This window comes from Emydura macquarii, unplaced genomic scaffold (assembly GCF_026122565.2).
Source record: "Emydura macquarii macquarii isolate MOO-44397 ecotype Brisbane River unplaced genomic scaffold, CSIRO-AGI_Emac_v2 contig_1230, whole genome shotgun sequence".
NCBI classification, from domain to species: Eukaryota; Metazoa; Chordata; order Testudines; family Chelidae; genus Emydura; species Emydura macquarii.
Genome location: NW_027131367.1, coordinates 20638287 through 20665489, shown reverse-complemented (window position 1 = coordinate 20665489; position 27203 = coordinate 20638287). Strand labels below are relative to the sequence as shown.

At 46.0% G+C, this 27203-nt stretch overlaps 1 protein-coding gene across 1 annotated transcript in view; it reads right to left on the bottom strand.

The window, feature by feature from the left end:
* DNAH9 (dynein axonemal heavy chain 9) overlaps window positions 1–27203 on the bottom strand; it is a 361000-nt gene that overhangs the window by 258302 nt on the left and 75495 nt on the right. The window contains exons 23-35 of the mRNA XM_067547747.1: window positions 25152–25304; window positions 23959–24084; window positions 22787–23026; window positions 21290–21450; window positions 20282–20438; window positions 17685–17789; window positions 14428–14585; window positions 11896–12034; window positions 10077–10364; window positions 9361–9571; window positions 6700–6827; window positions 2890–2998; window positions 1598–1745 (exon numbers count right to left, since the gene is read on the bottom strand). Of these exons, the coding sequence (XP_067403848.1) occupies window positions 1598–1745; window positions 2890–2998; window positions 6700–6827; window positions 9361–9571; window positions 10077–10364; window positions 11896–12034; window positions 14428–14585; window positions 17685–17789; window positions 20282–20438; window positions 21290–21450; window positions 22787–23026; window positions 23959–24084; window positions 25152–25304 (2123 nt within the window). The remainder of the gene's footprint in view (window positions 1–1597; window positions 1746–2889; window positions 2999–6699; window positions 6828–9360; window positions 9572–10076; window positions 10365–11895; window positions 12035–14427; window positions 14586–17684; window positions 17790–20281; window positions 20439–21289; window positions 21451–22786; window positions 23027–23958; window positions 24085–25151; window positions 25305–27203) is intronic.

Sequence of the window (27203 nt, the reverse complement as noted above, 5' to 3'; positions counted from 1 at the left end):
GGCTGGCGCAATAACACCAAAATCTTCCATAAAATAATTGTAGCTCTTTGAATTTCTGAATTAAGCAAGCTACAAAAATACCTGGTATACAACTGCCTGCAGCTAATCCCTGGGATTTCATGCTCTGTCCCCATACTCAGGAAATAGAGGAAGGACTATCCTATGTGGGGTTGTGCTGCTGATGACTATAATCAGACTGGGCACACAAGCAGCAATCTTATTACAAAACTCCTTTCATTACAAATCCCCATTTTCACTAACTCAGGCCTTCCTGCGTATCTGCCTTTGGGGCTGACATTCCCAGGCCAGCATGCGTATCTTTCCGCCAGTACTGTTGCCCGTGTATAAGGACTGGGGTGGAAGATGCAAGAAGTTGTGCCCTGATGCTCCTCACTAAGTGGACAGAGTCCTTCTTCAGAGCTCCACAGCTGATATTCTGAGCCCCTTGGCTACCCAGATCATCCTTCTCCACGGCAGTTGAGTAAGCTCAGCCTCATGGAGGCTCTGCACTGGCAGAACAGTTAATAGAATGGGGCCCCACAGGCCTCTTCATTGATTACTGTTGCTAGAGCCTATAAGCTAGTTGGACATCAAAAGGGTAACAGCCTAACCTGGACCAATGCGGGAGCTTAATGATGCAATGAAACCCTTTTTTATAGCAAAGGACAAACCACCACTATTGATTTAACTGGTGCCCAGCAGTGAACTGTGTCAGACTGGAAATGGAAGCAGGCACAATTTTTTCCTCAGCTGTAATGAATAGTGTTTAGAGAAGGAACTGGCTAGGGAAAAGTCTCAACCCTTCTCCTCAGGGAAGCTCCCCTGTGACAGCTGGGGGCCAGTTACAGCTGAACTATATAGTCCAAGAGGGCATGGGCACAGGCCCTGGGAAGGGACATGGGGCCACGTCCCTCAACTTTACACCTTAGTGGCCAAAAATCGTTTCTCTTAGCAACATCCTGAAATCCACTTTGCTGAGTGAAGCGCTCTGACTCCAACTGACTTAACCTTTTTAACTCCTTTCCCGTTCCCTCCCCAGATGACAGGTAATTGGTTCCTGCATCATACAACATCCCCGCATGCACTGCACTAGTGAGCTCACACTCACTGCAGACACAAATTAACAGTACAATGTTAAATTACAATTCCGTGGAACCTGGGCCACAGCCAAGCAAGGGTGTGAATTTGGGAGCCAGCTTCCACTATTCCTCTCCCCCCCACCCCACAAACACTACACTGAAGGTGAGCCAATACTGCTCACTATTCCTCTCCCCACCCCCCCAAACACTACACTGAAGGTAAGCCAATACTGCTCACTATTCCTCTCCCCACCCCCCAAACACTACACTGAAGGTGAGCCAATACTGCTCACTATTCCTCTCCCCACCCCCCCAAACACTACACTGAAGGTAAGCCAATACTGCTCACTATTCCTCTCCCCACCCCCCCAAACACTACACTGAAGGTAAGCCAATACAGTCCACGGGGCCTCGCAAGGGCAGGGCAGCCGTTTGCTTGGCAGTGGCACATGCAGCTGTGTCACCAGCAGAGCTACTGGGTGTCGCTCAGGTACCTGTTACGTCCCCTTGTACCGTACCTAGTTCTAAGAGTGTCCAGGCAAAGTGGCAGGTACTTGTCAAACAAGATGGTCAGATTAGCTCGTTCTGACTGGATTTCTCTTTGGTCGATCCAGCTGCTCACGGGGGGATTCCAGCCCAAGTCTGCTGGGTTGATGTACAGAATCCCTAGAGGCACAGTGCAAGACAGACAGATAAAGCAAGGGCACGGCATGGACCAGTTCCTGTCTCCACAAGTACTATTTCATCTTCCCTCACATAGATAGAGTTTAACAAGTACAGAAGTGTGTCATGCTACACAGCCTGCTGCTCCTACATGATTGTGTGGGAACTCTCCAGCTCTCTTGAGCACTGTGACTATTGCCTGTAAGGGTTTGGTAGAATTGCCAGTTGCATATCATGGGATAAAAATCAGTGGAATTGCCTCCTCTCGCTTATTGTGTGTGTTGTGGTAGCACTCACAGTGTGCTAGGTGCTGTCCATACACACAGGAGGGGAGTGCCCCCACAAAGAGGAGTCAACACAATGAATGGCCATAGAGAGGAACTGAGGGCTGGCTAAAGGGCTGACATAGTTATGTCCTTGGTCAGAGGCATGTTAGTTTTGAGGGATGTGTGGGGGCTCCCCAATAGTCAGAACTGCCCAGAATGGTTTTCTGCCATGTGACATAAATTCTCCCTAATGTCACCATACAAAGAAATTGGGAGGAAGGACAGTCTTGTGGTTAGGTATTGGGACTGGACTCAAGAGATCAGGGACCAATTCCCAGCTCTGACACAGAGTGACGGTTTAACCTTGGATAAGTCATTTAGTCCAGATTTTTAAAGATATTTAGGTGCCTAACTCCTATGAAAATCAGGCCCTTTTTCCTCTCTGGGCCTCAGCTTCCCATCCATAGAATGGGAAGAACAATCCTTCCATTCTCCCATTCTTTCTGCCTTGTCTGTTTCAGTAGTAAGCTCTTCTGAACAGGATCCGTCTCTCACTCTGTTTGCACAGCGCCCAGCACATCAGGCCTTCAAACTCAATTGAATCCTCTAGGCACTACCGTCATCACCACCTTCATCGTCAGTCATTCATCAGCGAGTTCTGGATTTCTAGGTTCTGCCTGCCCACTCCCCAGTCACACACCCAGTCAGCCAGTGGCTCTGTGAAGTAAGGCTGGCACTTTCAAAGGGGCCTAAAGAAGTTGGGTACTGAATATCAATGGGAGTCAGGTGCCAAATTCCCCTGGGCCCTTTGAAAATCTCAACCCTAAGCTTCGCTTCTTGAAAGCAGAAAGGGAATGCCATCTTACTCTCCCTTGAAATACCTGCTCTGGATACGGTGGCTGGAGTTGCTGTGCGTAAGTGACTGATCTCAAAGAGGAGCCTCATGGTCGGATTAAGGGGAATTCGTTCATTGCTTGCTAGTGTCAGCACCTGCAAAGGGCAGACATATTCAGAATAGAACCCTCATGGCAGCTGCATTCCTCACAATACTGCTGGTGAGAACTGTTCATTTCCTTGTTATTGCAATATTACTCAGGGGGGAGTGTTGCGGACATGAACGAGTCCGCTGCACTGCTTGGTTAGGGTTTGGCCCAGCTCCTCAATGTGATGCTCGGGCAAAAGAAGCCACGGCCTTCCATTTCCTTACTGTGCAAACCTATCTAATCTGTCCTCAGATATCGTGAATTACGTGGTTTGCCAGTTTGCTGCTCAGCACCTATTTAATATTTTCCCCCAAATTCCCAGGGTTAGTGAAGAGTGTTTCAGGAAGTCTCCATGACTCCCACAGACACCCAAACCTCCTCATATACCTTCTAGAATATGTTGTTTTGTGGCTACCCCCTTCAAACCTTTTACTCTCCAAGACCAGGAGAGTAATCTGGTTCTCTTTAGAGAACAGAGAATTATTTTCCTGTCATTCAACTTCTCTGAAAGGATTATTTGACAGGGATCCTCCTGGCCTACCCACCTCACAGATCAGAGGGAAACATTTTTGATTCTTGCTCTCTGATCATCTTATCATTAGAGTCATAAATTTTAAGGACAAAAGGGACCATTACATGCATCTTGTCTGACTTCCTGCATAGCACACGCCAGATAATTTCTGCATCAAGTCCATCATTTCTGGTTGAGTTGTAGCATATCATTGAGAAAGATTTCCAGTCTTAATTTAAAGACTGCAAGTGCTGGAAAATCCACCCCATCTTGTTCCGATGGTTATTGACCCTCAGCGTTAAAAATGTGTGTGCACCTTATTTCTCTTTTATCATATCAAGATGTATATTGTGCATAAATGCTAAGAGGTCAGGAAACTCATGGCCTCCAGGAACTTAAGTGGATTGTTCTAAGGGACAGCTGTTTTCTGTAAGAGAAAGCCCATTAGTGCCTCACATGTCAACAGCCTTTCAGGGCAAGGACATGTCACATTCAAGGAGCAGAAGACCCAAGAGCAGGAATCTGAAAGATATGTTCTGAGAAACTGAAATTCAAGTCAGTAATTTTTAACCAGCTATAAACAACCCTTCCTGATTATATGGGAATAGCTAAAGAAAATGTGACATTCTGGAGAAAAAACCTTACACTGGGGGAAAGGACAAAGGACACATTTTGTAAAATTACCTCCATCTCTATTTTTAAAGGAGCTCCTGAATACTTGGAAGAAGAATGGCTAGTCCTACAAAAAGAGAGGAAGTGTCAATGGAGATAGCCAGAATCCAGAGCACCAGGAGGATAGAGAATAACTTGCAGAAGATTGCAAGTGAGAACAGAAGACAAGATGACTTGCAGCTGGAAGGAACAGGATACAGAATTGCACCAACACAAAGAAGAGGCAGGTCTACATGATTTGGGACTCCATATTAAGAAGAACAGACAGGCCTGTTGCAAGAGCTGATCTGGAGAACAGAGGGTGTGCTGTCTGCCAGGAGCTAAGATATGGGATGTGGACCTGAGGCTGAAGAGGATCCTAATGAGAGCAGGAAAGAATCCACTGATTGGTCTTCATGTGGGAAGGAATGATACAGCTAGATTCGCACTGGAATGCATCAAGGGAGACTACATCAGGCTGGGGAAGATACTTAAAGAAATGGAGGTTCAAATGATCTTCAGTGGGAAGTTCACTTCGCTGTCATTAGAGAAGAGCAAAGGCAAGCCAAGATTTGGATGATTAACAGATGGCTCAGGCAATGGTGCTATAAGGAGGGCTTTGGGATGTTTGACCACTGGGAGGCATTCATGGACAGAGGACTGTTCTCATAGGATGGACTCCACCTGAGTAGGGAGGGAAATAGATTTCTGGGATGGAGGCTGGCACAATTGATCAGAAGCTAAACTAGGAACTCAAGGGAGATGGTTGGGAGATATTCATGTAATCTCCACACCTAATTCTAATATTGAGAGTGAAGAAAATCAAGTAAAAGAGGATACAGCAATGGAGAAAGGAACAACAGAGGGTAGGAGAATGGAATTCAAGAAAAAAGATAATGTCACTAGGCACTCACAGTCAGATAAGCGATACTGGCAATAGAATTACTTTACCTAATTGGAGGAGGAATCTAGGTGAAGCTAAGGAGAAACAACTAAGATGTCTGTACACCAATGCAAGGAGCCTGGGTAACGAAATGAAGGAACGGGAATTACTGGTGCAGGAAGGATAACCAGATATAAGTACAATGGAAACATGGTAGAATAGTAGTCAGGACTGGAGTACAGGGATTGAAGGGTATGCAATGTTCAGGAAAGACAGAAATAAAGGTATAGATGGTGCAGTGGCACTGTATATTAATGGCAAGGGAGACTGTAAAAAAATTAGAAGTGTTGGAATGGGTGAAATGGAATCTGTTTGGGCCAAAATCACTTTGGGGGAGAAAGGTAACAGAGATTCTCCACTGGGACAGTGCTTGGGGTCTGCAACAGACCCCAGGATCTGATCTGAATATGGAAAGAGAACTCTTTACTGTTTTTAATACAATAAATACTACTGGAAATGGTGCGATTATGGGAGACTTTAATTTCCCAGGTACAGATTGGAGGACAAGTGCTACTAATAACGATCAGGGCCAGATATTCCTGGATGTGACAGATGAAAGATTTCTTCATCAAATAGTCACCAAACCAACAACAGGTGATGCCATTTTAAATTTAGGACTGGTAAGTAGTGAGGACTTCATAGAAGAACTGGTTGTAGGGGAAAACCTTGGTTCAAGTGATCAAGAGCTAATTTGGTTTAAACTAAATTGAAAGATAAACAAAAACAGATCTGCAACTAGGGTCCTTGATTTCAAAAGAGCAAACTTTAAATTAAGGGAAGTAGTTAGTGATGTGAACGGGACTGAAGAAAAGACAGTTACTTACCCAGGGGGCGCCGAAGCTGGCTCGATGGGATCTGCTAAAAGGAAAAAATTTCCGGTAATCGTGCACAGGGTGCACACACACCTATAATGGAATGGACATGAGCAAGCACTCGAAGAACTCAAGCATCTGAATGTGTAGGAGGCTTACAATTACTTTATGTCAAAGCTGCAGAAGCTTTCTGGAGCCTGCATCCCGAGCAAGAGGAAAAACTCGTAGGAACGGTTGCAGACCAAGCTGGATGAGCAAGCATCCCAAACACGGGATTAAGAGAAAGCAGAAAGCCTACAAGGAATGGAAGATGGAAGGGATCAATAAGGAAAGCTACATCTTGGAGGTCAGAAAGCGTAGGATAAAGTGAGAACTGCCAGAAGCCAAGCAGAGTTGGACCTTGAAAGGGGAATTAAAACCAATAGTAAAAGGCTCTATAGCCATATAAATAAAAAGAAAAACAAGGAAAGAAGAAGTGAAACCACTAAACACTGAGGAGGAGGTGGAGATTAAAGATAATCTAGGTTTGGCACAACACCTAAACGAATACTATGCTTTAAAGTCTATGAGATTTTGATGTAATGACTTCAGCAGAAAAACATTACTCGCATCCCTCCAATTCAATAACATGTTCCTGAAAATGAATGCTTTGTGCTATTTGCCAGATGTAACATTTTCTTTACATGATGTTTGTTTTTATTTGAAGAAACACAGTAACAACTGTTTTGTACTATGAGTTATAGTCTCAGCCTACGTATCCCTCCTAGGGTTGATCAAAGAATATCTATTACCTTATTATCATCCATGACAGTATTAAGAGACTCAATCCACATTGGATCAATATCACCATCCAGCACCATCCACTTGGGACCATCATGTGTGACATTGGCCAGCTCTCGCATGATTGATGAAAACAGTCCTAAAAAGATGACACACACTCCTTCATGATCACAGAACTCTCAACTTGCTCTAACAGTCTTCTCCAACATCCTTCTTAAATGCCAAAATGCAAAAATAAAATCTCAGTGCATTTTATGATTCAAGTAATAAAAAATGACATAACAGGATATCAGGCTAATCTGCTTTGGGGAAAAATGAATGTTATCAATTAATATCAATAAAAAAGATGGCAGGCCTGCATGCAACTCCTTACTGTTGAGAAGTGTTAAGGGCACAGTGACTTGTGGGTAATCTACACTAACAGGGAAAGGAGGAAGTGAATTAAACAATACAAAGGTTTCGAAAACCGTTTGATTATGACTTGGAATTTCTTATAAATGCTCTCTCAGCTGGAAGTACTGCCAGGGAAATCAAATTTAAAAGAGCATTAAGCACTGGGTCATGGGTTTGGATTAGAGAGGGTGGGGGGAGAACAAGAACAGAATGACTGAACAACAGAACCAAATGCTAATGAAATCAAGGAGACTGAGGAGATGAAATGATTCAAGGAAAGCAAATAATGAATGTTAAGAAGAACAAGAATGCTGGGAATGTAACAGCAATGCTGCAGGACAGACCAAAACTCCACAAAACTCATAGACACATAGACTCTAAGGTGAGAAGGGACCAATATGATCATCTAGTCTAACCTCCTGTACAATGCAGGCCACAGAACCTCACCCACCTACTCCTGCAATAAGCCTCTAACCTATGACTGAGTTATTAAAGTCCTCAGATAATGGTTTAAAGACTTTAAGGAACAGAGAATCCACCAGCAAGTGAGCCATGCCCCATGCTACAGAGGAAGGCGAAAAACCTCAAGAGCTTTTGCCAATCTGCCCTGGGGGAAAATTCCTTCCCAACCCAAATATGGCAATCAGCTAAATACTGAACATGTGGGCAAGACTCACCAGCCAGACACCCAAGAAAGAATTCTCTGTAATAACTCAGAACCCACCTATCTAACAGCCCTTCACAGGCCATTGGCATATCTACCACCAGTAGTCAATGATCAGCCAAACTAGGCTGTCCCATTGTACCATCCCCTCCATTAATTTATCAAGCTCAGTTTTGAAGCCAGCTAGGTTTTTTGCCCCCACTGCTCCTCTTGCAAGGAGCTATTCCAGAACTTTACTCCTCTGATGGTTATCAACCTGCATCTAATTTCAAGTCTAAACTTCCTGATGGCCAGTTTATATCCATTCGTTCTTGTGTCCACATTGGCAATAAACTTAAATAACTCCTCTCCCTCCCTGGTATTTATCCCTCTGATGTATTTATAGAGAGCAATCATCTCTCCCCTCAACCTTCATTTGGTTAGGCTAAACAAGACAAGCTCTTTGAGTCTCCTCTCATAAGGCAGGCTTTCCATTCCGCGGGTCATCCTAGTACTTCTTTGTACCTATTCCAGTTTGAATTCATCTTTCTTAAACATGGAGACCAGAACTGCACACAGTATTCCAGATGAGGTCTCACCAGAGCCCTGTATAACGGTACTAATACCTCCCTGTCTCTACTGGAAATACCTCGTCTGATGCATTCAAGAACCGCATTAGCTTTTTTCATGGCCACATCACTTTGGAGGCTCATAGTCATTCTGTGATCAACCAACACACCGGGTCCTTCTCCTCCTCAGTCACTTCCAACTGATGCGTCCCCAGCTTATAGCAGAAATTCTTGTTATTAGTCCCTATCGTTCTTCGCTGCACAAATACTTTCCCATCGAAATACCAAGAGACACTTTGGTCTTCATGCAAAGTATCAAGCAAGCAGAAAAAATGTCTCTTTTTTGGCAAATTCTCAAAATCATGGCTTTTGCCCAGGGTAACTATTTTCTTGCATAATCCAAAGTAAGAGGAAATGGAGGTGGAAAAAAACCAAAAGGAGGAAGAAAAGGGTCTCAGCTGTAACTGGAGTTCTTAGAGAAAACTGTCAGTACAGAGTCCTCCCCTCCCCTCGCCCCCCGCCAAGCCCCTGCTCTTGGGACACACCTACACACTGCACCAAAGCCAGAAACCATTGGAAAGTTTTGACAACTGGTTTTGTCTCAAGCCATGGAGAGTTCCAGATGAGAGCCGTAATCTCTAACGGAGGTGTGGTCCCCATGCACACTCAGTTCCCTCTACTTCCTCACAATCTGACCTGGACTCCAAAACCATGGAGATGGGAGTTGAGAATGTGGATCTGCTCTAGCATTCTGCTCCTACTTACCCTCAGAATCAGCTGTCCTGCCCATAGACAAGAGACTCAAAATTCCTAACCTGCACTTATGGAAAGGGTTCCACGGCCTCAGAAATTACTTCCACTGTTCAGCTAAAACATTCCATGTGCCCCTTGAGCAATAAAGCATTAATACACTGTAGATGTTAGATGTCTATTTGTGCTTTCAGATCGATGGAAAACCACACCCCATAAGTGCAAAGAACTATTAATATTTATTATTGTTGTTGTTGTTTAGAAAGTTTACTGAAATATCCTTCCTGGCCAGTGGTTTCATGTGCAAATACACTTACCGTCTTTCCATTCTCTTGTTGCTGGGTTGATGATGCCAAAAAGTTCATCATTGGTGACTGCTTTGGGGTTGAGATCTGTCCAGACCGGGCGTCGTTTCATTATCTGGTAAGTCTTATTCAGAGATTTCAGTACCTGAGATTTGCCCGTGCCAGCATTACCCACCACAAAGACAGAGTGCCGCACAGCCAGCAACTCCTCCAGCTGCACCACCTGCAAGAGAAAACAACTTCAATGCCACCAAATTTCAGACCACATTAATAAAGCAGGACTTTCAGTTGGCCAAAGGCCACCTGGGACTATTAAGCCAGTTGCTCTCATAATGTGTTTTCTTGCAAAATGGAACAGAATCATTGCATATTGTAATACCAGCACTGAGCTGGCAGTGGCCAAAGTGCAGTTTGTGGAGTTCTACAACATGGCTCATTTTAAAATGAGATTTGGCCAGTTAAGACAACTGGTTCCAGCATGAAATGTGGACTAGCCACTTGGACCAAGACAGACCATTACACTGTGTGATGGATAGGGCCAGATCCCCAGGTGATAGCTCCACTGAAGTCAAAAGAGGTGTACTGATTTACACCAGCTGAGGATCTGGCCGGGAGGCCATCCGTTCATCTCTAAGGGAGGGCAGCCCTGCCTTAATCTCTTAAAAGCTAAGAGAATGCTGAAGTGTCAGTAAAGGTTTGAAGTTGGGATGAAAATCTCTCACTCTTACTTTGAGCACAAAGTTGTCTTCAGCCTGCAGTTTGAGGTCTAACACGGCTTGTTTCACGAACGATTCAAAACTCAGGTCTCGCTTTCTAGGGACATCCAAAGCAGGAAAAAGATCCCCAATCAGTCCCATAAACACTGGCATGTCGTCTGTCACAATCTTAGGGATGTTGAAGTCACGAAGAGAGCGCATAAGAACCTGGTCTTCGGGACGATCTGGGTCCCCTCTCTTAAGGGAGCCAGCAACAACCAGCACTGACTTAATTGCACGCAAGCCCCAGTCATAGTGATCCTAAACAGGGCAGAGGGAAAGAAGTCGTTTACACTTTGCTGGCTGGCCAGAACACAAAACAAGGAACCAGCCAGTTCCAAATGGCCATGTAACCCAACAGCAGCAATTCATCTGAATCTTCTTCCATCTGCACAGCCCTTGCTGCAGAATGCAGTACCAGTCTAGCTGGTAGAAGGACTTCCCGCCTCCTCTTCCTTAGGCAGGATTCAACTAACACAGGATTCAGTAGGCACAGCGGCACTGGGAGAGCTGAGGAGATCAGACCCTATCCCCACTCCCCTCCAGTGCTCCCCTGGATCCCAATTCCAGGGACACTAGGACCCATGCAACTCCATCCTTCCCCCAGTAGCATGGACCCAGAGAAGGAAGAAACACTGGAGTGGAGCCAGTTCACGGGCAGAGACTCGGTCAACAGGAACTAACACAGAAGCAGTAACAGCAGCAGGAATCTTGAAACACAGATAATGTCATCAGGCTGCTGGTTAGACTTTTAACTCAAACACTCATTTCTCTCTGCTGATCGGCTGTTAGCTGCAGCTTCTTCCCCGCTCACCTTCCCTCCTCACCCACTCTCCTGAGACTTACCGATTCATTTCACATACATCCCAAGGAGTCCATTATATGGCCATGAAGTCCTGCCACTACAAACCTGCACTGGAATTGAACTAGCTGTCAAAAGATGAAAGGCTCCTTCTTCCATTACTAACCTGAGACACCCATTAGGATTATAATTCATCATGTTTATTACGGCAGGAGGAGCTGCTGGGCAACTAAGAATGGGTCCCATTGTGCTAGCACTGTACAAACACAGAGTAGCAGACGGGGGGAAACATGGGTCTATTTATACCATGTGCCAATCACAGTATCCCTATGCACATTTGCCCTGAATCAGCAGTGCCTTCAGTTGGACTACAGATGTATTTAAAATTAGCCATGTGATTAGACACCATGGTGAACCGGGGCCAGCAAGAATAGGATTGGAAAATGCACACATCAAACAAAATGACATTAAAGGAATCCCATACAACCTAGCTGCACCTTTAACTTGTTATGCCATTAATATCCATGTCCCCGCATCATAGTGTTTTTCTGGAGGGCTAACGTTTGCACTAAGATCTTTGTAGATGGGAAGCTATGGAAAAAGCACGTGAAAATAGACATATTCAGTCCATCTTCCTACTGGAGCTGCATCTCAAGAGGCAGCTGGGAACTAGATTTTCCAGCTGAAGTCTTGAATCAGTTTTTCTCTGGAAATGTCTTTCAGTTACACTAGTGATAGCACAGAATAATCTGACACAGTGGAACCTTGTGCTAAAATGGCTGCTGCTCGATCAATCTATGTCAACTACAGTTAGCCGTACCCCCGAAGAAATGCAGACATCATAAAACACCGGCATGCCAGGGAATCTTGTGGATCTGTAGTTACATGTCAGTCAAGCTGGTCACAGAACTTAAGGTAGAATATTGACTCCAATGTTATTAGGAGATTGATATATTTAATTGCACTTTACAGATCATGAAACAGACACACCTGTTTAGAAAGCAGCTCTTTGCATAATTGGTAAAGGGTAATGAACTTCCTGGCTAACAACCGGGCCTCGATGAATCCCTCAGCCACCAACATGATTTCACAGATCAGCTCAAAGTCTGGCACAACCATTGCACATGGCCTAAAAACAAGAATGGGGAAAATATTACAGAACTACATTTCCGCTTTCACCAAGAAACAGACAAATTACTGGCAAGAGATTCAACGTTGTGACTGTGATGAATAGCCAAGTCTGGGGTTGGTTACAATTCTAGGATGCCTGTAAAACAAAAAGCCCACAAAGCTACAATTATAGAATCATAACGATATAGGGCTGGAAGGAACCACGAAAGCTCATCTAATCCATCCCCCAGGATTAGGCATACCTGGACCATCCCCCAACAGGTGTTTATCTAATCTGTTCTTAAAGACCTCCCGTAAGGAGGATTCCACAATAATGTGTCTTACACCAGCCCCGCAGAGACATGACAAACATCCCCCAACTTTGGTCTGACTCATTTGGGCCTTGTTCTAGCCACTAAATAATAAACAGTTAGTCTTCTGATGAACCTGAAACTGCAATGGTCAGAGCTATGCCCATAGTAGGAAGGTCACAATATGCCCAAGAAGATACAATTACAAAAAACCTTCCTAACGTAGCTACAGAATTAATCTTTGAGACAAACAGCAGCTCTGTGAAGTCACCTTGTCTCGAGAAAAACACTGACAGACACTAACTGATACAGATGGATGTCAGAGCAGGCAGTGTGTGTGATGTGGGGGATGGGAGAGAAATACTGACTCCACCTGGGAAGTCTAAGCACCACCCAGACTAAGGCTTTTATTTTCACTAATGCAAAGGCTGGGACAGATTGTTCCCAACACAGCACCGGTGCCCAAGCTCAAGGGACAAAGGAGGACAAGCTGGCTCAGGTCTCTTCACATGCTGATGGGACAGGAGGGGACGCAGAGCCTGAGGGAGAGAGAGTCACAGACCAGAGAGGCTCATGGTGCTGGCACATGGGGTCTCTCTGGCACCCACGACTCACTGTAGGACATGGCTGGAAGCCACTAATTGACAGTCACTCTCTTTCAGAACCCCAGGCCTCTTTGAGCCCAGGGCTGTAGCTCCTGGACTTCCCCATCCCACACCCTGGTGGCAGCTCTGTTTGTCAAACACGTAAGGGTCTACAAAGCCAGCAGTAGTGTTCTACCGAGGGGTGGCCCCTAGGCTGCTGAGTGACGCTGACAGCAGATGTGACTGCCAGACAAGGAGGGTGTTTTACCAATACCTGCAACGAAAGGTGCTGACTGACCTCTGGGCACACAGCTACGTCTGCACCACAATTAAACACCTGCAGTTGGCCCATGTTAACTGACTCAGGCTTGTGCAGTTGTAAAATTGTGGTATAGATATTCGGGCTCCAACCTGACCGCAAACGGCTACACTGCAGTCAAACAGCCCCTTAGCCCGATCCTTCTAAGCCCAAGACAGCTGACATGCGCCAGCCGTGGGTGTTTAATTGCAGTGTAGCCGTACTCTAAGGGACAGATTTCAAAGGTATTTAGGCACCTGAAGATGCAAATAGGTACCTAACTGCATCTTTAAGTGCCTAAATATCCTTAAAAATCTAGCCCTAAGTCTCCTCTGTGTCTAAAACAGGCATGGCATGGGCCACTGGGAGGCAAGCCTCCCACACTTACTGACCTCCAGCCTGGAGAGGAAGGGGTCACTGCAGGGGTTGAGCGGGTCCCTCTGCTGAGACGGACACTGGGCTAGAGTTGGCAAACTGCTCTGGACAAACAGTAAGTTCACACAAAAAAAAGTAATTTGTGGGCATGAATTTGGGAAATAGTTTTGGATGAAAAAAATTAAAAATAAAATTGGAAATGTCAAAACAGTGCAATGTGACATTTCCAGAATGAACCATTGCAACATTTTGTTTTTCATCAGTATTTTGTTTGGAAAATGCCACTCTGAATCAACATCAAAAACATTTTGTTTGACCAAAACAAAATATTTTCAATTTTTCGTTTCTGCCAGAAAAAAACTATAAAATTTTGATTTGTTTAGAAACTAATTGATTTTTTCTGACTTTTCAGGCCAATCAATTATTTACTCAGCTCCAGGGGCAATTAATATGAACTGTGGTGGTTGGGTTTATAATGTGTCACACTAGTAACTGGGCTGAGAATACCAACCCATTTTTCAGAGGCTACTGAATTACCATGAGGAGACAACTCCCTTTGATCACCACCAGCCTGAGACAGATTTGAACAGGTTGGCATCTTTGTATTCCGTTCCCATGCCCCTGAGCCAGCCAGTCCACCAAAAGTTGCTTTTAACATCTCAGAGAATTGTGCTTGTTTCTCTTCCCTGTACGTTCATAAACCAAGACTTTTTGTTGAAGATCTGAGCTATCTATTAATAAAAGTGAATGGAAAGGCAACTATCTTCTGAGTCCCCAGACGACACTAATAAATTAGTTCTTCTACTTTTGTCAAACAAGAAGCAAAAGCTGATCTGCACCTTACCTGAAAAGAGCTTTCAAGTTCTCAGGTAGCTCGGTTCGTCCAGCATAGCCTGGGTTCATGGTAATGAAAATGCCGACAGAGGGAATCAAATTAATGTCTTCACCAAGGAAATTGAAACGTTGCTTTTTGTCCCTTATGGCATCCTGTATACTCTTCACCTAAGAACCAGAGTCACTATTTTAGTTTGAGAAGTCAGCTACAAAGCACACACCAAAATACAGTATCTGTGCTGACTTATTTCTGTTGGGTCCTCTTGAGAAGTCTATAGTTTATCTTTTTTTTACTAACAACTTTGTACACAGTTTGGGAGTGTAGCAAGGCGCTGTGGCCTTCCTTGGAGCCGGGGACCGAGGAAGGGTCTCTCTGCCCCCGCTGGACAGAACCAGTACCTGCAGGCCCAGCCACCTGGAAGCAGAGGGGTGGAGCCAGGCCCAGGGCTGGCAGTATAAGAGACAGGCCCAGCAGCTCAGTGAAGAGAGAGCTGCTGCCGGAGGCAGACGTGCTGTCCCACTGGCTGCAGCCAAGGCCTGAACTGGGCCGGACCTCCACCCCAAGCGAGCACCTCCCAGAGCAGAGGCCCCGGGAACGGCCCAGGTGGCCAACCGCTAAGGGCTGGATAGGGCCTCTGGGCCCCCTAGACTGGCCTAGGCCTACAGGCCCCAAGGACGGACCAGGCCTCTGGGGTCCCGTGACTGGACCGAGCCCCATGAGACTGAGGGCTGGGAGATACTCCCCGAGGCCAGCCCCGACCTGGAGCAGCTGCCGGACACCGAACCCCCGGAGACGGGACAGGACCTGGAGGAGCTGCCTGAGGCCAAGCCATCCCCCGAGCCCTGTGACTTGGAGGAGCTGCCCCTCGCAGAAGAGCTCCCCGCCTTGCCACCACTGGACGAGGAGGGATTGGCGGGCCGACCCCAGGCCATGTACCCCAGCGACCCCGAGGACCCGGCCGACTCAGGTACCTGGGGACACGGGGAGGAAGTGGCCCAAGGATGGCCATAGCCAGTGGCCTGAATCAGGGGTGGAACCCCTCCGTCAGCATGTTGCGGCGGGAGCCCCGCTGACTCAGTGGCAAACGCCTTTGCCATTGATAAGGCCCTGGGCTGGGACGCAGTGGAGACGGGTGGGCCTGAGTCCCCCTCCCCCTTCCCTAGCCACCCTGGGAGAGCCTCATCACCCCTACCGCTCCTAAGAGCTGTCCCACTGCTTGTCTGCCCGCCCTGCCTAAGGGCTGGGCGATAGACTGCGTAACAGCCTGCCTGAGGGAAGGCCGGGCTATGGACTCCTAATCCGGCTGCTAATTCCCCTTAGCAGAGGCGCAGTGGCCTTCCTCGGAGCTGGGGACCGAGGAAAGATTGCGATGCCCCAGCCGGACTGTGCCGATCGCTTACAGGGGGGTAAACCTATGTGACAAACTAAAATATGGACAAAAAGCCCCAATTATCATAGATTCCAAGGCCAGAAGGGACCACTGTGATCATCTAGGCTGACTTCCAGTAGGATAAAGACCATAGAACTTCCGCAAAATAATTTCTAGAGCAGATCTTTGAGAAAAACATCCCATCTTGATGTAAAAATTGTTGGTGGTGGAGAATCCGCCATGACCCTTGGTAAGTTGTTCCAATGGTTAATTACAGTAGAACCTCAGAGTTACAAACACCTGGGGAATGGAGTTTGTTCATAACTCAGAAATGTTTATAACTGAACATTAACTTAATACAGCTTTGAAACACTATTATGCAGAAGAAAATGCTGGTTTTCCTTTGTTTTTTTTAGTATACGTGTAACACAGTACTGTACTGTATTTGCTTCTCTCTCTCTCTCTCTCTCTCTCTCTCTCTCTCTGGCTGCCTGATTGTGTACTTCTGTTTCCAAATGAGGTGTGTGGTTGGCTAGTCAGTTTGTAACTCTGGTGTTCGTAACTCTGAGAGTCTACTGTACTCTCACTGTTAAAAATGTACACCTTCATTCTGGTCTGAATTTGTCTTCAACTTTCAGCCATTGACTTGTTCTATACTGAAGAGCCCATTATTAAATCTTTTTTCCATGTGTAGGTACTTACAGACTGTGATCAGGTCACCCCTTTAACCTTCTCTTTGTTAAGCAACAGAGACTGAGCTCCTTGAGTCTATCACTATAAGGCATGTTTTCTAACCTTTTAAACCAAGTATCAGGGAAGGTGGCTGTGAGACAATCACTGTATTAAAAACAGGGTCTGTGCTATAGTAAAGTTTGAAAACCCTGGCCCTAGGCACATGCAGTCCAAAAATACTTTCCAACTGGACAAGCTGCCCTGACATTAAACATACACCCTCCCTTTGCTTTCTTATGCTACAATGCAAATAAATGAAACCCAGCAGCAGTGTGGCATACCCTCCCCGTGGAGTTTTATACAACCATTTCATTTCAAAAAGTGGTGTTACTGTATGATACTGTAATGTTATTTATTGCTTCTAATTTTTAAAATGCAATTCCAGGAGCACATCTAATTCTCTAGGCGCCTAGCCCATAAATGAAAACTCATAACATAAACAAGAGATAGGCCCTTAAGCCTCTCTCTCATCCCACACTAAACCTCAACAACCTTATCATGGGGGGCGGGTGGAAGCTGGGCTTTGCAGCATGTCTGGAAGGTTCCCCTGTCAGGCTCTGGAACACCGAGGCATGGGAGAAAGTTCCAAAACCCCTGGCCAGTCCCAGAGAACACCCTGACAGCCAATCCTTCACATTCATACTCAGGGAGCTCCCAGCTTGAGCACCTCTGTGCTCTCTACCGTTGTGGTATACCAGAGAGAGAGAGAGAGAGCTCATTTCTCGTAATAAATGCACATTACAGAATTTGGGTCCAATGTGCTGTACAGTATCCAGGGCCTTGCCTACAGAGGCCTCCTTCACTCTCCCTGCTTATGCTCCATAGCAGGAAGACCGTTACCAGGTAAGGATAAGGGTAAAAATGACCATACTGAGTCAGACCAATGGTCCATCTATATCTAGCCCAGTATCCTGTCCTCCAATGTTGGCTGGTGCCAGATGCTTCAGAAGGAGTGAACAGAACAGGGAGTGCCCAACAATCAGATAGCTGTGGAAAGTAGTGACACGAGTGAAAATAGCACTTAACTTCAACAACCAAACCTCAGCTGAAAATTACATCTTAGACTATGTACCTACTACGCTGGGTTTAGCTTCACCACAAAGACTTTGGTTCTGGAGGGCTGAAATAATCACCAAGTGCATGATTGTGAGTATTCTTCACTTACCTGTACAGCCACCACTGAAAGGACCTCAACTGAGATTCTATTAAATTCATCAAAACAGCCCCAGGCACCAGTCTGGGAAAGGCCTTTGTAAATATTTCCACAGGACTGCAACAAAAAAGTAAGAGCAAAATTACCAATGGCATTAGTTTCAAAGAAAAATGGATAATCCGTTTCCCAGCCTACTTATTTATAGCAATCTCCAGTATATTGTGTATATTGTGGGCTTTCAGAAAAGTGCACCAAAACAGCAGGCACAATAAATTATAACCTTTATAGCTCTCCATAGTTTGCTACATGATTTGTTAATTGCACATTTTCAATATACATGCTCAAGAACCCCTTTTAAAGGTCACTGGTATTGAATAACTGATGCCCTGCTTCCTGGGAGGCTCACAGACTGAATAAAAGATGATTTAAGGATGTCAGAGTCATTCTAGTGCACCAGATGAACAGAGATAAGAATACATTCGGACAGCTTAGCTAGATGCAGTGATTGAAGGTGCCAGAGGTTCTGTTCCTTTAAAAACCCAGAATCCTCTCAAGGACAATGACCAGATCTTCCCACTAGAGAGAGCAGTCAGTGTTCAAGCACAGCACTGAGACGGGACACGAGCTGAAGAGTTCAGAGACCTTCAGGGCTTAACTGAAGAAAACCAGAAACAAAAGAGAAGAAATCTCAGAAAAGAAGGGAACAATGCTGCTTCTGGAGAGGAGGAAATATGGCTCAGTGATCTGGGTGCTAGGCTGGGACCTAGGGGATGCAGGTCCAATTCTCTGTCTGACTACTCGCTTAGTGCCAGATTTTCAAAGGTATTTTGGTGCAGATAGGTGTCAAGTTGGATGTTCAGAAACACCTAATCAGGTCAGGTACAGGTTCCTAACTCACTTAGGTGGCTTTGTACATCCCGCTAGACCCTAAATACCTTTGAAAATCTGGCCTAGTCTTTTTGGGTATTGCCTACACTGCACACTAAGGTGTGAGAGCTGGGCCCAGCAATTGTAAACCCAGGTTTACAACGCAGCAACCATGTTCAAGTGTGGCGTTGGAGACACCAAGCAAGTTTCTTCTGTGGTGCTGATATCTCAGTAGTGGACTCAGAGCCTCCGCTGTACTCTTAGAGGGATGAGAGGTCTCCTGAGAGTGGGTCTGATGGGCTGATCTGTTCCTTTTCTTCATCTCCTTGCTCAGTGTGGTAGGTTGTATTGTCCAGGGCTGCAAATGAAGGTACTCCACGATATGGAGGCTGATGTATGGGAGAGAAAGCAAACCCCTCTGGAGATAAGGCATGCTCCATTAATAGGAGCTTAAGTCTAGTCTTCTTGGATCTGCGTTTGAAACCCACAGACCGTGCATTTAGAAGAGCTGTGAGAGTCCCCCAAACACTGCAGGCAGCTGGTGTGTCCATCACTGTGGGGAAAGGCAAGTCTCACAGGTCTTAAACCCTAGGGCATAATAAATTACGCTCTACCACAAAGCAAAAGATGGAAGAAGAAGAAGGAGAGGAAGGAGCTCCTTCACCCCCAACCATACAAGAGAAGATAAATAAAATAAAAGTATCAACTAAAAACAGAGAACTAAAAGAAACTACTAAAAGAAATAAATGAAGTAAAGAATTCACAAGTTAAGTGGGAAGCTGAACGCAGCAGACAGCAGAACTTTCCATCTCAAGCTGCAGCCAATTGAGAAGGGACTGAGTGGCTGCATGCTTACGCTTCCCTATCTGCCCTTGTTCAGACCATGAAGCACTGCTCGGTGCAGGTGCGGGCCCACAAACACTGCTTTGCAGTCTCCCATTGAGAGCACGCAGGCGTACGCATATCCTACGGCAGAGCACCCGTAGGGATATACACTCAAAGGAGAACTCTAACCGTAGCAAATACAGAAAGCAAACAGCTAAGTAATCTGGGTTTTGCCATCACCGTCTCTTTTTCAGACCTACCCCAATATGTAAATCCCTATTTATTTTTCTTACAGTAAAGCGTGCTATATTGTTGTTGTTACTATTTATTTGAATTTTTGTAGCACCTAGAGCTGTATTCATGGCCCAGCTTGCCCCAGCACTAGGTGCTGAGCATTATTTATTAATTGCATTACGGTAGAGCCCAGGAGCCCCAGTGCCAGGACCTCGTTGTGCTAGGCACTGAACAAATACCGATTTACCACCACATGCTGGCTCAACTTGCAGCCAGCACCACCAGAGGCCGAGTGTCCCACGGGGAGGATGATCCCCAGGGATGGCAGAAGTCTAATGCATGTGCATGCAGCTCCCACTGGAGGAGACAACTGAGCCGTGTCCACACTGGCACTTAGGCCAGCAAAACTTTTGCCACTGAGAGGTGTGACAAAAGCACCCCCGAGTGACATAGCACGGTGACACCAGCGCTCTGACAGTGGCATGGCTGGACCAATACCACTGTGTCACTGTAAATGTGTACTGTAGACTAGCCCTGACAGTTTGGCAGAGTGGCAGATAATCAGAAGGACCTCATGCCGACCAGTCAGATGTTCCTTAGGCTTTTGAGAAGTTTCAGCCCTGCCCCTCCCCCTAGACACTCTCCTGACACAGCATGACCATGGATCACAGCAGACGCGGTACCTTGTAGTCCATCTGTTCAGAGCAGTTAAACACATACACCATGATGCCAAGGGCTCGCCCCAAATCTTTGGTCGTCTCAGTCTTGCCAGTCCCTGCTGGCCCAGCGGGGGCCCCGCTCATGGTCAGGTGCAGAGACTGGGTGAGGGTGATGTAACATCTTTCAGCAACAAAGAGAAAAGAGAGATTTGAAGGAGTCAGACCACCCAAGTGCAGAGTCACAAAATCAATGTGACCTCCAGGAAGGCTGCTATGGTTCACTGGGCCAACGTGTACTCGGGGAGTCCTTACTCAACAACCACCGACACAGCACAGGGTAATGGGACTAAATGAATGCATGCTGAGGGAGCCCTTACTCTGCAAAATGGAGTCTGCCCATGCAGAGTGAGTTTGCAATCTGAAAAATCCTCCTGAGCAAGTTACTGTCTCTGCCTGGCTGTGCTTGTGTGAGGGGATACCCAGCATCCTTTGCAGCACGGTTGCCCAAACTTCTCATGCCCAGGGATGGATTGCCACTGAAACACTCTTTAGACAGTAGGCAGCAGTCTGATGTTTCCATGCCCCACATGGCTGACCACAGAGAGGTGGCGTCAGGCCATGCTGGCTTAGCCCTGGAGGAAACCCTGCAATCAGCGTAGTGTTCATACCAGCACTGGGCAGTGCCGGGTTCAGAGAACTCTACTTCCCATCACTGTGTCCTGACCCTCTTTGGCTGGCCTGGGGAGACCCTGATGGATTCTGAAGAGAGTCCCAGACCTCCTTGACCACTGTGAGCAGTGCTGCACGCTATCAGAGGGGAAGATCCTCCCACAAGGAGGTACAGGGAGATAGTGTTTGAGCTCTGCTGTGCAGGGCAGCTGGGACACGGAGAGAAGGAAAGCATTTGTGAACTATTTTGATGTCCTAACCAAACCCTTCTATGCCGGGGACAGCCATTTCTAATTCCCACCTGGGAAGCCCTGACGCGGCAGCGCCGCTATGGGAAGGGTTCTAGACATTCCAGTCACCCACCTGTCTGTCAGGGGAGTGATCACGAGCCGAGGGGTATTGCCCAGGTATTCGTAGGAGTACAGAAACTGGGCATCACAAATGTTTGCAAAGCAGTGCTTCTCCTCATCAGCCCATCTGTGCCGAAGCTGGGACAGCCAGATGAACGCCTGGGCACTGTCGACCTGCAAATGCACCCACATGTTCACTAACAGTCAGCAGGCAAAGGGTTAAAGGTGCTGGGCCAAATGCAACCCTGGCGTAAATCCATTGGCTTCTGTGGCATTACACCAGGGCTGAATTGGGCGTTGTGTTTTATGATGACAGCAGGCCTGGCCAGTCACTTAACTGCTCATCCATAAATGGGGACAAACCCAAACTACCTCCCTTGAAGGGGGATGAGAGAATGGACAAAGTAAACGAGCAAGTTTCCAGGGCAGCATGGAGGAAGGTGTGAAGAAGGACCCGAGAAGGTACCAAGGCAACACGGAGGCAGAGGGAGTGAGACAGGGAGCAAGAAGGACGTGAGGCTATTGCAGGTTGAGGGAGAGCGGGCGGAAGTCCTTTCCAACTTCCCACCCATCCAGCACCCAGCCTCCTGCAGGACCACACTGGAGAAGAGGGACCAGACTCTTGTGAGAGCGCCATTGTGATTAATTTACTGCTAACGAGGCTCAGCCTAGGATACAGTGAACTCCACCTTCAGCCACTTAAAAAGGGAAAAGCAATCATGAAAGCAGCTGGGCTATCTGTGAGGGGCTAGTGCATGAAGGGGTATGGATCCAAAGCCCATTGAAGTCAAGGGGGATCTTTCACCTGCTTCCAATGGGCTTTGCATCCAGCCCTTAAGGGAGGCTGAACAAAATTTAGGGATCGACTGTGCCCTTTGTGGCTCCCTCGGGGAGTAGGCCCCAAAAATAAAATCTGATGCTTTTGTTACTTTTTTAAAATGTGCAATAACAATATTGCAGTGTCCAGTAGCCTCTAGGCACCCCAGCATGTGGTTTATGAGCCCACTAACACATGCCTTGACTGGTGGAGGCAAGAAATCACATATTGCACCCACAGCTTGTATGAATGAACAAGTAAAACACAAACTGTAATGCCTTAGTGTCATAATACACTGCAGCACTGCTGGTTTATTAGGGAGTTTCAGCTTTTCTCCAAAAACCACCTGGGAAAATGAAAATTTTCATGCTCTTGCACATGAAGAAAGTAATAAAAGGGATGTGTATTACAAGGAGGAGAACCAGACATGAGTAATAGAGGGGATGAGTGTTACAGGGAGGAGGACAGGGACACAAGTAATAGAGGGGATGTGTGTTACAGGGAGGAGGACCAGGACAGGAGAAGCTACTTGTGCAATAATATGTTTTCATATTTCAGGAAGATCAAAGATGGCACTGTTTTACCTTACTTCATTAATTTGTCTGGAGGTTTGTGCTCTAATGTCAGATGCTGCTAGGACACAGTAAATGACAATGATATAAAGGCGCAATTTCTTGTGGTATTTAGGCAAACCTTTTGAGCTATCATCTTAGCTACTACATCCCGAGCATGTACGTCAATAGTACATATGGTCATGATTTTCTGTCTGTCGCCCTTGGAGAGATGACCAATTAGCATGGTGATGAGGGTATTCAGCTGGGTCACTTGCTTCTTGTAATATTCCTTCATTGCATTCTCGTATCCTTCTTCTAATCTGGTAAAGGCAATTCCAACTTCTGTGCTCCACCAGATCTGGGTACAGGTCAGTGCCACCTTAGAGAAGGGAGTTCATTCAGCATTCATTGCACTAATAGCCCAAAGAGCATGTTCCGTGTTTTACAGCATGCTCTGGGCCATGCTATGGGGTTGCTAAAAATCAAGCAGCTGCAGCATAAAAATGAAAGTATTTCTCAAAGTGATAATAACAGCAGACACTGCAACAGAGACCTGCATTGAACTCATACCCTGGGACACCAACATCAGATACAAGGCCAAATTCAGCAGCTTTACACCACTACATCAGCAGCTTTGACATGCCACAGGGTAGCAGAGCAGGGGAGTAAGAGAAAAAGCAATTAGCAGAAGGGTTTGAGAACATCCAAGGTAAAGGATCGGATGGGTTGCTTTATTTCATTCCCTTCTGTAGGTTGCTTTTCCTGCTGCACTCAGCCCCTAGACAGGTAAAGTACAGTCACTCCCTCACGCAGAGCATGCAACTAATCCCATCCAAGTTAACGAGCTCTAACACCGGGCAGGGATGGTTTAAGTACACATCATCCTGCCTCAGCGTGGGGGGGGGGATGGATCAGAGGACCTCTTGAGGTCCTGTCCAGCCCTACATGTCTATGATTCCATATATGCAGCGTTGATACCTCTGCACGCTGGGCTCATTTTCCAGCACTCTGTCATTTAACACATGAATACTGTACCCTCGCTGGGGTCACAGAACCAAACCACTGGGCTCTGCCTGAAATCCTAGTGCAGGAGTCTCCTATGACCAAAGGAAAGCCTGTCCTTGGGGTGGGTGGCACATCTGGAGACCAGAAGCCATGGCCAGACAGAGCTTCCCCACCCATCCCAGGGACCGGCTAGCAGCCCTTTACTAGAATAGTGACCCAAGAGGACAAAGGATAAGAGGCTAAACTGAAAGCTGCTTTCTCTGGAAGGCCAGTCAAAGAGGAGACCAGCATGACTTAATCAAATACCTGGGCCGGGTAGTCAAAGAGCCACTGTTCTCTTGGTTTCTCTTCATAAGCAGTCACTCCTTCTGTCATCTCATGTCTCACGGTAGCCCTCATGCTGTCCAGCACGTGATTCAGCCAAATTTCAACCTAACGAAGGTATTAAAAACACACTGACATAGCTGGTCCACTGAGGAACTTTGTGCAAGAGGGAAATAAATGGGACTGTACTAATGTCCTTTAACTGAAGTATTAAACATCCCCCATTGGTTCCTAGGCCCAGAGCTATTGAGCTGAGACTTGTGCTTTCGCCTTAGCATGTGTTCACAGGATTCTAGCTGGCATTAAATCAACATTGATAATGCGACAGTGACTGTGCTAGATCTCTGGCTGCAGCAGGACTATTAGGAACTCCACTGGTGGGTAATTTGTTTCAGTATCTTCCCATCCCCAGGCCATGAGGAGAATCGCTCACGTGACTTGGGCACAACCTGCCAGCACCAGGACAAGGTCAGTGCTGGACTTTGGACATGATTCTTGCTGTAATGAATATGTCACAGAAGAAGCTCTCTCCCCCCGGGCCGTCTCTCTCAGAATTTAGTGTATGCTGAGACCCAAAGTATCATTCTGTGCACCTCAACTGCTGAACACTAAGGCCAAGGAAAAATGTTAAAAAATGGCTTTAGTGAAAACACCTGTGAATTTTTTTTCCAAAATTGTTCATTTTTTTCAACAACCCTTCCTCCCCCTGCCCCAAATAAAAACCCATCATTTTCAGTTTACATTTTTTCATGTTTAGTTTTACTTCACCCGTCAGTGTTTAATGGAGGACAAGAGGAGAAAAACCATGTTGTCACTACAGTGGGCAGACAGGACTCACTAAGGAGGTGCCATTTTTATATAGCACCTTTTCTGACCATTACCACACTTTAAATGATAGCTGTGCATACTCTAGCTACTGGGGCCTGGATCAGGCAGGCTGTCTCATTGTTTTCTTGTACTCCCCTGGCTGTCTCCATCGGTTGTCTCTTGCCTGATGCTTAAATTGTAAGGTCTTTGGGGCAGGGATCATCTTTGTGTTCTGTGGTGTACAATACATAGCGCAATGGGGGCCCTGGACCATGACTGGAGTTCCTAACATTACAAGAACTGAAGGGGATAAAAGCACCAGCCGCAATCTAATTCTGATGACAGGAAGTAAAGCGGCTTCATCTCACCTGCCCACTACAGTCACATGGTTCACTGAAGCTGACATATTCCTCCTCTTTACTGTACATTCCCAGGCTAGTTTTGGTCAGCATTTGCTCAGAGTCAACCTGGAATTTCATCTTGGCCATGTTGTCAAACAGTTTGGAGAGATGGCGCTGCACCTGCAAAGGGAATTGTGTAGGAAGTTCATTCAGACGGGAGGATCTCTACACGCTCATCAGTAGGGCAGTTCCCTCATCTATCATGCTCCCAAAAGCTTGTTCTCATCTCATCTCACTTTGGCCAGACATATCTTACAATGGGCTGGTCACACCTTTCTGGCAGTGGTCCAACAGGGCTATCATTACAGCTCTGTAACAGACAAGCACCATCTACTTCTTCTTTACCTAGAAAACAGAAATACTGTACCTCTCAAGGACGATGCTATAACAACAATAATGATGATATATTTTATTCTTTATGTTGCAGTTACCTGCCATGGTACCTTATGTCCAACACGAACACACCCACGCCTCTACATATGCAGGCGCATGCGCACACCCACCCAAAGCAAACATTCAGAACATTAAGTGATGATTCTCAGGTCAGCCTCCCAACGTACAATGATGAAAGAGCAAAGGTGATGAACCTACTTAGCCCTATATTCAGGCATACTCTAGGTTTTTGGCAAACATTGCTACATAACGGCGCTGTTGGGGAAGTACTGAGAACCCAGCTGTCTCAGCCTACGAAGCAAAAGAGTTGTTACTTGAAAGCCAGCTTCGTGCAGGCAAAAAGTGCTCAGCCTTGGAGACTAAAGGCTCTAATCTTCCCCAGAAAAGGAACACTATGAAGAGCAGCAGTGCAAGGTACCAGACTATAACCCGCCATGATGCCTCCACCTTGCCCTAAAAGGATCACCTCTACGAGTGAGACGAAACCAGACTCCAGAGCCCATTCAGAGCTTGTTGAACTCAAGGGCCCAAAAGGAGCAATAAGTTAGAATTGCTAAGGTGGGTTTTTTAACATGAACATCTGGCCACTGGAAGATGCCAGCCTTTCAATTATACAAATTTTAGTCACTTACCAACCTGGGTTACAGGCAAACACACACCAGAAGTAAAGGCTCAGTAACTTCCCCTAAGGCAAGTGTTCTCAGCCTGGGGTCATGACACCGTGGGAGTCATGAACTCCCCCTATTGCTAAATGAGAGAGCTCCAGCTAAATCACAGCAAGATGAGGAAGGAGGTCCTTGTATAGAAAAGGTTGAGAATCCCCATCTTAAGGCACCCAGTCCTCTGCTACATGCATTGACTGTCTAGAAAACCATATGAACAAGTGGATTTCTCCATTTATTACAGCTCACTGACTCAGCAAGGATTAAAAACTTTTCAAGCAGCATTGCAGAGATAGACCTTTATTAGTAATATTTTTGTGCTGATTGGTTTCACTTACATTCATAGGAGACCTGTGCTGGTGCTGAGCTGCAGGTGGCAACTGGCACTCAGCACATGGCAGGATTGGCCTCTTGGCTTTTGCAAACTTGAGAAAAGGTTTCTGTGATTTATTTAATGTGCAGAACTGTCCTCTTAACAAATCATCCAATCAGATTCCTACACCTAGCCATTCTAGACAGACTCTCTATAAAATAATCTGATACTCAGCTCAAAACCACCAGAAAAATCTTGGCAATGTCTGAATCTTTGCAAGTTCAATGCCAGATCTACTATGATAATATTGTTGTGTATTTAATCCTCTGTTAGGAATCAGACAGGCTCAAAGACCACAATACAAAGGTCAAGAGTTTATCCATATTTGATCCGACTTGACATTTACTTTGATTTTATTGTAAACAGTTTTAAACAGGTATAAGAGAATGCTCACAGAATTCCTTCATATACCCATGGAGCATTTCAAGAGGTACTTTTTCTTTGTGTCTCCAGGTTTTTTGCTATATTTGAGGTATAGATCAAATGCACATCTGTGATGTTGCAAGGGTTGAAAAATCAAGGAGCACAAAGAAACTATAAGAAATATTATATGCTAGCAGAAAATAATGGCATTTCTATATATGCACTCAG